Source organism: Megalops cyprinoides, chromosome 14 (assembly GCF_013368585.1).
Source record: "Megalops cyprinoides isolate fMegCyp1 chromosome 14, fMegCyp1.pri, whole genome shotgun sequence".
Lineage (NCBI taxonomy): Eukaryota > Metazoa > Chordata > Actinopteri > Elopiformes > Megalopidae > Megalops > Megalops cyprinoides.
In genome coordinates, this window is record NC_050596.1 from 28,441,809 (window position 1) to 28,453,486 (window position 11,678).

Genomic DNA, 11,678 nt, shown 5'->3' on the forward strand with positions numbered 1-11,678 from the left:
TTGCACAAAATCTATATATTTAACAAAAACAATAACAACCATTGTCCACGTTTTGCTACAATTGTCAGAAACATGTTACATCGTCAACTGAAGCGGGCCATTTATCAGAAATTTTGGCTCAAAAGAACTGCAACAAAGGAAACACGTTTACATTTTTATGTGACCCGACAGGAGTGGATTATCTGCCGGGAGCCCATATTTACGGCTGATCAAAGTCCTTGTCATTCCTGGGCATTTTATGAATACACTGAAAAAACCAAACGCATTTCAGCCTTCAAAGTTAAGATTTCGCCAGAAAAGGCAGATATCCGGCCCGTAAAAACGGCCATAAAGATTCCTCTGCAAACATGGCTTGTTTTCATTCAATTTGCCATTGATGAAAGTGGTGGAAAGTGCTTGGCATCCTCTGGTTCCATTTCATCTCCGCATAACTAACCCGGTGGACAAATGTAAGCCTGTTACTGAAGAACAAAAACTTCATGCGCTCTGAATGAAAGGCTGGCGGTACCACCGGGAAGCGACATTAGCTGCGCATCACTGCACAACCTCAGAGATCAAACATGCATTAAATATATTTGTGCACTGGAGGAAAAGCGGGCCGAAGTTATTAAAACAATGAGAGCTGTTCAGAACAAACGACCAATCGAAAAGTCCCTATTTTCTTCGCATCATAACCAATTAGTGTGAGCCTCTCGACATGGAGAAAATACCGAGAGAGGGGTGTCTAATCAGCTGCGACGCTGAGTGGCGTTTTGTGATGGAGGTGATAGGAACAGCGCGGGCTACCTGCGCCCGCTCGAAAAGAACCGTGACTATAAGTAACATACTTCAAGTTTCCACATTTACACTGTCCGACTTTACCAACTTATTATGGCCATGCTTTGGTAAGAAAAAATGAATTGTTTGTTGTTTTTAGTTAGTGCAAACTAACACTTCGATTCTTGATAACCATTTATTGTAACATTATTATAAAAATTGCCCGTCAAGGCTGTTTGTTGTAACACACCAAGCATTTTAATTGAAATTGTTTTATTTGTATTAATTTGCGGGAAGTAGTTATTATGCACTACCTGTTAAAGTTTCATACACGTGTTTATTATATTAGGATTAATATTTGCGTCGGGTAAAATCTTCATGGGTACTGGGACTTAAAGTGAGCCGTTACCTGGCTGTTTACAAAATTACAATATCAAACACAGTAGGCTACAACTTCAGAAAGCGCTGGTTGGCAGCCAGGTCCAATGTTTTCAGCAGTATCACATGGGCACAGACCGTTGTGTTTATAAAACTAGAAGACTTGTTTGTTTCAGGATGTGCCCGGGGAATAGCACACCGTACAAGGTGTGCGTTACTTCTTCACAATACCACTGAGCGCAGTGGTGCTTATCAAGTTCTAGTTAATAATTAAATCCATGACGGATGGGTTAGGTGCAATTGAAACCAAGAAAATCAGTTTGTGTTGCAAAAACAGCAATGCAGGGTAAGATTCTCTGACCATCCTTTCTTTTTGGTTGATGTTTTTTGTTCCTTATACGATTGGAATTTTATTCTGGATGTGCGACGCGACTGCGGCTGGATATTTTTGGCATGGCTCACCTACAGGAGCGTAATTCATTTTTCTGTATTTGTCCGGCGGCAGGTGATCGTTCAACAGTTCCCGAACGTCAATTCGTTCGAGGATATGTACGTTCTTGGGCCTGTGCGCTTTCTGCATCACGTGTGGCGCTCATTAGCGTTGGCGTGACATCTGTTGTCGTTTGTCACAATACACATTTCCTTTTATTGCAGGAGATACAAATGGAAATTCGGAAGCTGCAAAGAAAGGGTAAGATTAATCGCTAACAGCCCGGAAACTTTCAACACTCTGTCAACAATCACATTGAAATGAAGACACATTATTTATGCTGTAGGCTATATAGCCTTAATGTATTAAAATACTTACTGTAAAACAGTATTAAAATATTGATAGAATATATAGCGTGCATGTGTAAAACTTAATTCTTACTCAGTTGTGTTTGAAATGCTGTATTTTGGCTGTAATGTTCTGACATTGGTAAGCTGGTTCTGTGCCATGTCTGACATTGATTGCACGTCTCTATAATGAGGTTTAATTATGTTTGATGACAGTTATTGTGAGGTCATTTTCCAGATGTCCTTATTCTGGGGGACTAGAACCACATGACATTGTTGTGTTTGTCTGCATGTATATCGATGTATACAAAACATATAAGTAAAAAAAAAAAGTAGTAAATTAAATAAATTATTTTACAGTTATACTGCAGCATTGACACCTTGATGCACCGGTTCTGCCATGTATTCCCTCTCACTGTTTAAAAAACCAAGGAGGTGACTGTGGTGTTCAGTTGCATGTTAAAGTTACTGTCCATTAGGCAGAAAACATCTGAAACGAATCCAGCGCAGACATAAACACCTGCCAAAATGGACAGCACGGAAGCCAATGGGAATACAGTTCCCAGCATGCATATGTTCCAGCGGTGTATCTCACTAATTTACCTGGCCTTATATAGTGCACTTGACTTGACTATATACTATGCTATTATACGCATGGAAATTTGACCACTGCCGTGTAACTTGTATACTATACTATGCTACACATGGATACTTCACCACTGCTATGTAACTAAAATGTAGCACGTTGACTAAAGTATAGCTAATGAGTGTCACTACAAAGAGAAATGTGATTGTGAACTTCAACGTTTCAGTCAAATGTAGGTTCAGGTCAAACACAAATTTTTTTCTTCAATTTAAATGTAGTGACACTTCTGTAATAATATGAATTTACTCATATATTCTGAATTGTTCTGTTTAGCTAAGGAGGGCATGTTTTTTAATTTATCAAAGAAATATACTGTCAGTAAGATTTTTCCCCCCATTATCAGTGTGGGACATGAAGTAAAACTGATATTGTTAAAGGGCCTGAATCGTAGCAAATCATATTTCCTGTTAAACAAAGTCAGCCAAACTTCTGCTTGGTATCACTCTACCATCATTTAATTATGTAACTTGGATGAATGACAGAAGCGATCACAAATATTTGTACAGCAGATGTTAAACGACACTGTTACCCTCACTCTGTTCAGCCAGCTTGCAATGAGCAAAATGTTCCATGGGCAAAAGGCTTATATGTCCCGTTACCCATGCAAACTATCCAATAGGAGGGAAAACCCAGTGATGTTTAGCCCCCTTCTAAAATCTTTTTCAAGCAGCAGGCATAGATTCTGTTAACAACAGGATGCTAAGTGGTTCACCTCTTCAGCTCAGGAACCGTCATGTGTAATACCAGCCACGCTGCGAGACCCAATCTTTTTTGTCGAATCTCCCACACACAGCATGGAGAACATGTGCTCGAGCAGAGGAGGAGGAGATGGTAGCTCAGGATACAGCGTAGCGGCTGTCGGGGGGTGAATGTGTTTGTGTCGGCCCGGGAACCTGATCCCTGATGATAGGGCCTGTTGTTTTTGCCCAACACTCAGGGGAAAAGGAAACACAGAAGAAAATGAGCTCAAGGCAAAAGAGTTTTTCCACCTACACGGCAGGATCTGGTGAGAGACCAGCAGATCCTTCGAATCCTTCCCAGCGTGACTTTCAACCGTATGGGCGTATACGGTTGGAAACGCATACATCCCGGAGCAATGTGCCCACGCGTATTGCTCCTTTCGAGGACGCATGTGCGATCTATGCGTTTGGTTGTGAAGGACTCGAAGTGTGACATTTATTGTAGTTTCACTTGCAACACATTCTCTGCATCCCTGAGTGTCCCAGAGAGCTGTTATGAATAAGTAACGGGGGTTTTTAAATATTTAAAATACTGAGTTTTTTTTAAACAAGGGAATTTAGCAACTCCAAGCAGTTTGTTTTGTGTAAACTCACTGAATTTATACTTCAGTTTTTTTTTTATTTTTTTGATCAACAGATTTATATTTCTCTGTGAGTCACTGGACAGGCTGATACCTGGATACTGAGACATTACGTTAAATCTGTGGTAGCCCTGACTGGTTACAGATGGAGATTCAGAGTAAACCCTTGGCACATCCCCTTAAGAGGGATTAGAGAAAGGCAGAACTGACTGCTTTTACCTCATTGAGTAAGTGTCTGTGCTGAGAGGGTTGGACTGCGTGTCAGTGAGAGGGGAAGCCACGATTAGCTTAGCCGCGTCCATCTTCAATGTAGCGGAGATCCAATGTCAAAGGCTTTTCTTGGCAACTGGTCACATGACATCATCTGACATTGCAGCCAGTCTCATGTAGATTAAAGGTAAATTTTTTGTTCTAGTTTTGAAATGGGTTAAAATTTTAAGGGTATTAGAATTTGTGTTGTGTGGTTTTATTTTATTTTATTTTATTTACATATCAAATTTTAATGTTTTTAGAGAATACAGTACTGGAGTAATTAAGCCTCTTTTGTTTGTGTGTGTGTGTGTGTGTGTGTGTGTGTGTATGTGTGTGTGTTTAAACCTCATCTACTGATGGAGAACACTGTCCATTCCTGTTAACTTAAATGTCACAGCACATTTCATTTTTTGAATATGGATTTTACACCATATAATACAAGTCAAAAACAAGAGCTAAACCATGAGGTACATGCCTGCAGCTGCTATATTTGACGTAATAAGCTGTGGTTACCATAGTACATTTACCTATATATCTGTTTATATCAGGGAGGAAATTGCCTCTGTACATGTCGAATAATGCTCTATTTCCATTTCTACTGGTAGACAAACTCAGCCTTTACCTCAGGTCCTAGAAGATCAGTTTTTATTCTCTTGCTGTGTAGTTCTGCATTGCCTGTACTGTCTGCCTTCTTATGATTGCTGTATTTTTTTCATGCAAACAGGTGTAAATATTTCATCAAGCACAGACAAGATTTAAGTGATTCACTGTTTTCTCTGTGCTGTTAACACTCATTTTCGTGGCAGGTTTTCAAAGAGATCTGTGCGTAGGCCTTGTGTACATTCTAAGCTTGGTTGATTCTCTATGGCGTATATTATGTAAGCATAAAAAACCCTGTGATTTCTCCCCATCATCAAATTTCTGTATCTGTAATTGATTTCAAAGTGTTGGATCAGAGGCTTTTATGTATGTGTGCATTTAGGCTTTGAGAGTTAGCAGCAGCTTGCAGTGATCCTCCTGTCTCCTGTTTTTGAGGCTGTGTTACAGGCAACAGGTAAACCAAACCCTGCCATTAGGTGGTGCAAGTGTCCCTGCTCCCATGCCTCACCTGCACAACCTTCATATGCCACATTCACTGAAGCACCATAGCCCAGCATGACTACACCTGTCGTGTCCTCGCACCTCACCTGCAACAAGGCCTCGGTGGTGTTTCAGTTCCGGTCATAGCTGATAATCAGCCACTACACAGATTCAGCGAGGAGCACTGTTTCTCCAGGTCTGAAGGGAAAAGGCAGGACCTGGTGACCTAGAGGCTTTTTACAAAAGGATGGGATTCCTTGTAGTGTTGTTTTAGGTCCAGCAATACCTGCAGGGAGCTGTAGATGTTCTGTATATAACATGCTGGCCTGTAACTGGCCTGTATTGATTGGCTCAGAAGGCTGCCAAGGGACCTTTGAAGAAACAAGATGTTGTTTCAAAGCACTCAAAGTCATAACAGTCGATTTAATGATGGTGCTGAAAGGAGTGTATGAGGGTCACTGTGTCTGAACAGTAATTAGATCCCGGCCCTCAGGGAATTGCACCCAGGTGAATTGTAGTAATACTGCCACAGAATTAAAAAAAAACATGTAGCATGTAGCAGAATGCAGTTTGTGTGTGTGTGTGTGTGTGTGTGTGTGTGTGTGTGTGTGTGTGTGTGTGTGTGCGTGTGCATGTGTGCGTGTGCATTTTTCGCATGTGCGTTTGTGCGTGAAATAAAAATATCCCCAATTTACACAAAAGCCAAGACAAAAGTGAAGAAGAGCGTGCTGGTGCGTACATTCTTTAGCCTCTCAGAGAGATAAGAAATATTAATTTATTCATTGCCGTTTTGAACAAACGGTTCCTTATCTTTTAATGGATATTGACCAATATCGGCGAGAAAAATGGCACCAGCCATGAAGAGAGGGCTGGAGCGGTGGCGAGCCGCACAGATGCTCATTGTGCTCCGTATGATCCTCTTTCACCCCCCGCCCATTCACCTGTGATCTCCCCTGGGCCTCTCACTCTTAGCAACACGATTACAGGCTGTTGGCTCTCCCTTCCCCTGCCTCAGACAATGCAGGGTTATAACAGCCAGCAGAAGCTCTTTCCTGGCATGCTGGGATCGGTTCGTCTTGCAGTCTCTAGCTAACTATGTTGGCGGATTAATTAGAACGCACGCCGGCCTGAGTTCTGTCGCCCCTTTGTCGCGAATTTTCCAAAATGATCCTCGTGGCGGTCGGCTGCGGGTGTGTCAGATGTCGTTTGTGTGTGTGTGTGTGTGTATGTGTGTGTGCGTGTCAATAGGAATAGTGGGAAGTTTGAATTGTGGAATTGTTTTTTGTCCTAGAGGGACTGTTGGTGAGTAATTTGAGGCCCTCTCCTCAGGCTTCTGAAAGGAGCCATTGGTCCATGGCAGCCGACCCCTCCCCTGTGCCACTGTGTTTGCCCTCTCTCTGCCCAGCCTGGCACAGGCAGGGGGCCCGGATTCGGGTACAGGGGATGGATTACACTTCCACAGAGACAGAGAGAAAGATAGAGGGAGGAAAGGGGGATGAAATGAGGGGGAGAGAAGAAGAAAAGGGAGAGAGAAACAGACACGTGAAGTTAAAGCTGTGAGAAAAATGTGCTGTTTTTGAGGTCACATGATCAGTACGTTGACCTGGAAGTGCTTCATGTCCTCCATTAAAGCTTGATTTGTTCATCTTAGATCCAGTTAAATAATGCATGATCTCACTATGTGAAAAGTTGTTGAACAAAAATGTTTTGGTATCTGTCGGCCATGTCTTTTCACTACAAAATTATGTCAATTTGATGGTTCCTCCTTAGTTGCATAATACTGTCATAGTCCCTACAATAGCTTTGTCTGTCTTTCCCTGTCTCTATATTCCTACATAAATAATCAATAAATATTATTTTGACGTCAGACCCGTAGTGCAATTAGGGAGGACTGATTGTATCTCTCACTTCATCTCTACAGTTTTCATACAGACAAATCTGAATACTCATTCTGGTAGGAATGTGTTCATTCTGCCTGGGATGCACAGATGCTATACGGTGTCTTTCACTGTTTACAGTGAGGTGGTTGGCGACATTCAGAGATCATGTGACCCTGTGGTTCACGAGCAGCCCCTAGTTACCTGCGTGTAACCTGAGAGGCCTCTCATATCAGACCTCATTATGACTGGCCACATTTGGCACCTGAATATTTAAAAGTAGATCACCTTACAGAATACAACTGAATGAATTATTTATCCTAGCTGATTAACATTATTTAGCTTCTAAAGATACACACAGTCACTGTATTAAGGAGTCTGCAGCAGGAAGAGGGGAGCAGTCTGCAGTTCTGTGAAGAAGAGGTACTGTTTTTTAAGATTTTAAACTAAGCAATTTGTGAGTTTCTGAAGTAATTTATTGAATTATGTAAGTTAATTGTGTAGAGGGTGGTAATTTCACATTCTGGTGCTTGGGGCAATTTAACAGAGGTGTAGTTGCAATGACTGTTTAACCCTGAAGACTGTTTTCTGCTCTGATTCAGCCATTTGTACTCATCCGAAAGCTTTAACTTGTTTTTGTTAACCGCGGTGAAATTACAGTGCAATGAAAATGTTCTTTCTTGTAGACTGGCAATGACAATTCCCACTTTACTATCTCTGAAAGGGGAACAATGTGTTTTTTGACAGGAAACCAAGTGCCTTATAGTCTCAGAGGATTAAAGTTGTCCGTGATAAGTCTTTTAAGATGCGGAGCACCCGCCTAAATTGTCTTTATCTTAAATTGTCGGGTTTTTTTTTTCTGAGAACGCGGTAAAAGAGGGAGATGTTTCATTTAATAGACCGGGAGGCAAAACAAAGCCGAGGAATCTGAAGAGAAGCGTCTCTTATTTTAACGGCGTGACAGGCATAGACGTGGGTTGAGCGCGTGCTTCGGGAAACAGAGACGGAGTCCGCCCACGCCGTGGACGCCGGCGCCTGTCAGGGAGCAGGGCTGCACAGGGGTGCCGATGAGCAGAGAGAAGGTGAGAGTGTCGATACGGAGGAGTGGGCGGAAGCTAATGGTTTCGAGAGGGTATCATATTCTGACTGTCACTGCTTTGCCACCGCGGCCACTTGTTCCTGAGTTAGAGGGACTTTTTATCTGTGGTAATGTGTGCCAGAAACCCACCAGAAAATGGCAGCTTCCAGTTATTTTCACCCATTAACGCCTGACCTTAAATTTGGTTGATGGGGTAGTGGAGATTGTTATTAGTGGCATGAGTCTCTTAGGTGTTCCGGGTTTTTGTGTGCTTCTTTGGTGTGTGATGATTGGTGTGAGCAAGGTGTATGGTGACCAAATGAAGGGGACACCGTGCCCTGACATTAGCAGTTTAAGGCACATCATGTTGGTTATGTTTTTTTTTTTGCGCTGAATGGCAATGACTGTGCTTGCTGTCTCCTTGACACTGAAAGATTACCTTCCCCCCATTTATTAAATCCAGACGCCTGAATTAAAAGTTAGAGGAACACAAAATGATTCGATTACTTTGTTTACCTCACGGCGGCTGTTTCATAAATACAGGCCTGAAGGAGAACTGATTCAAACCCCTCCCTTGTTTACCCCCCTCTGAAATTTTCTCTTAATAATCCTCTTATTGCAACAAAATAAGACCAGCTTGCGCTGGGGTGCGAAACGGCCCGGCTTGCCTCCAGTGTTAAGCATGATAAATGAAGTGTGCTTATGCTGTTAGAAGGCCGGTTTTCGTCAGATGGCCTGACTCTCGCATTATGACGAGTCCATCTGAACAAATACAGCTTGACAAATAAGGTCGTTGTACCTTTTTGCTTTCGCAGAGCCCCCCCCACCCCCCACCCCTCATTCATTCCTGTGACTAAAAAGGGCATATTTTAAAAGGACATCAGTTCTCAACTCGCGCTGCGCTTTGCACCTATCTGGGAGGGTAGAATAAATAAGACTAATAGAATACCCATCTGGTGTGTTAAGCCCATCACTCAGTCTCTCTGAGCGCCAATTCATAAATCTACGGGCAGAGAGACGGAGTGCCCTCACCGTCTAAATATCATTTCTGTGTTTTACAGTACCCTGCACTCAAAATAAATGCACCCCCCTATCTCTAACCCCCCTCCTTCCAGGGTCACGCTGCCTCACTGTGACTGCCTTAATGCGTTCCTCAGAGATCTGACAAATTACGAGCCTGGCCGTTTGCGTCGCATGCGAAATCCATCATCACTGAAGAAAATCACTGTATACATATGTATATTAATGCGCTGAATTTCTCTTCCGTGGCATGTGGGGATGTACACATATCACAGCAGGTCAGACCGTTTGTCGAGAGCCCTTGCATTCAGCACAGGTTATCCACAGGTGCACTGTGACCATTACATTACATGACATTCATTTAGTAGACGCTTTTATCTAGAGTAACTTCCAGCACAAAAGAACAGAAGTGTATCCATTCAAGTCGAATGAGCAGCAGTGTCAGACCAGGCTAACAGCACTCCCAGACCAGGGAGTGTAAGCATAACACCATTCAAGCCCCACTACAAGTTAACTTGTGCAACCTGACTAGACAGCCTAGAAACTAAGGGAACCATGACAGTGGTCCACTCTACAGGAACAAGGACCCATAAAGTTATGACTTCTTTTGAAGGCCTGTTCATTCTATCACTAATGTCTGATGGAGGGTGTGTTCATCACGTGTCTGCAACACTGGTTTAAAAATTGTTAGTGACGTTAGTGACTGTTAGTGTAGATAGTGGTGATCTCCCACGGTATAAATTGCGAGGTGAAAGGGGCGGAGGACTCTGAGCCGGTTAGCGTCCCGCTAATCCCCAGCAAATCCAATTGGTGGCAGAGGGATGGGCGCGTCGTTAGCAGGCGGTGACACGCGATGCGCGCTGATTCACCGGCCCCAGTGAGCCGTCCCCCGTCACGAGCTCCGTGGAGAGAGAGAGAGGGCGAGCCCTGCCCCAGCTCTGGGTAACGCTCACCTCGGCCACCTTGGGCGTCATTAGCAGGACACACCTGGACGTGCTCTGCTGGGTCGGACAGAAGCGTAGCCGTCAATGTGAGTATTTACCTTTTCCTGTTCCTGATACACCTGGCCGGGCGGTGACCGTAAAGCTGCTCGCTGCCTCCTTTTGGCAGGTGGGCCAGTATCGCCGAGCTACATCAGCAGTGTGTGGCTTGCGCTGGGGAGATGAGAGTCTCCGTCAAGTTGTGGGGGGTGGCAGTGTAGCATAGTGGTGCAGGGCTTGTAACCAGTTGGATTCCCCGTTGGGGCACTGCTGTTGTACCCTTGGGCAAGGTACTTAACCCACGATTGCCTCAGTAAGTATCCACCTGTATAAACGGATAATGTGAAAATTGTAACTTATATCAGTTGCTCTGGATAAGAGCATCTGCTAAATGGAAATAATGTTATTAATAATGTAATGTTTCTGTGCTTCACCTCCTCTTTTACTGCTGCTTTGGTAGGCCCTGGTGTGGGTAGCCTTCACCCCCATGTTAAAAATAGCAGTGTGCATTTTATGTGTGTGTGTGTGTGTGTGTGCGTGCGTTGTGTGTGTGCGCGAGACCCTGGTGGCCCTGCGATCCGGAGCCGACCGGAAGCGGGTTCTGCTCTGTGCGCCGTCACCCTGCGTGCCCTAGCCGGGTGACCACGTCCCCGGGAGATCTGCGGGCGTTAGACGTAATTAACGTTTCACCCCGTCCCCTGCTGTGTCACCGCGACAGGGATCGCTGTCATCGCCAGGCACGGAACCACCTGTCACAATCAGGGGCAATCCGAAAAACAACGTGGGCTGCATTGTGCACCCGCACTCAGAGAGGGGAGCAGAGTGTTTAAACCCCCCCCCCCCCACACCCCGGGGTCATCAATAACAGAGATAGACAATGATATCGGACATTAGCTGTGGATTCCCTGCTGGGTTGTAACATAAACTGCATTGTAATGACTGCGGGAGTGTCTGTCGTCTGGCCCTCTCCCGTTTCCCAAAAGCCCGCGGGGCCTTGTTGTGTTTGAGGGTGACAGTGTGTATTGATCCTCTTCGGTGGTGGGATGTCAAAAGCAGGGGACTCTCACGGTGCCAGGGCTCACACCAGGCCGGTCCAGGCCGCGGTATCCATGGTGATGGAACCTCATCGCCGTGGCAATCAGACAGAACACAGCAGCTGCGGCAGTTCAGATGAGTGCAGTGACTGGAGAAAATAAAGGAAAAAAAATTCACTCTTAAGGAAAAAAAAAATGTTGAGCTTGTAAGCTGTGACCTGCTTAAAATAGTATTTTTAAACCATGTGAAACTGTGAAATGCTTAAGTACTTTTTCCATGCTGTGACTTCTTGACCTTTCGTTTCACGAATCAAGAGTAAACACTTGCATGCTCTACCTGTGACACATATACTCTAGCTTTGATTATGAATTCATAACAGTGTTTCAAGCTCTTTACAATGTGTCTGCAATTCCCCATGGTACTTATGGTTATCTATGATATTGACATAAATTAGTAGCACTCGAAAAGGCTGTGTGAC

The 11,678-nt window shown here is 44.0% G+C and overlaps 1 protein-coding gene across 1 annotated transcript in view; it reads left to right on the forward strand.

Annotated features, from left to right (window-relative positions):
- Positions 1-1,468: 1,468 nt before the first annotated feature.
- The window catches only part of myo3b (myosin IIIB), a 104,026-nt gene continuing 93,816 nt past the window's right edge, over positions 1,469-11,678 (forward strand). The window contains exons 1-2 of the mRNA XM_036545153.1: positions 1,469-1,480; positions 1,789-1,825. Coding sequence (XP_036401046.1) covers positions 1,474-1,480; positions 1,789-1,825 — 44 coding nt within the window. The 5' untranslated portion in view covers positions 1,469-1,473. The remainder of the gene's footprint in view (positions 1,481-1,788; positions 1,826-11,678) is intronic.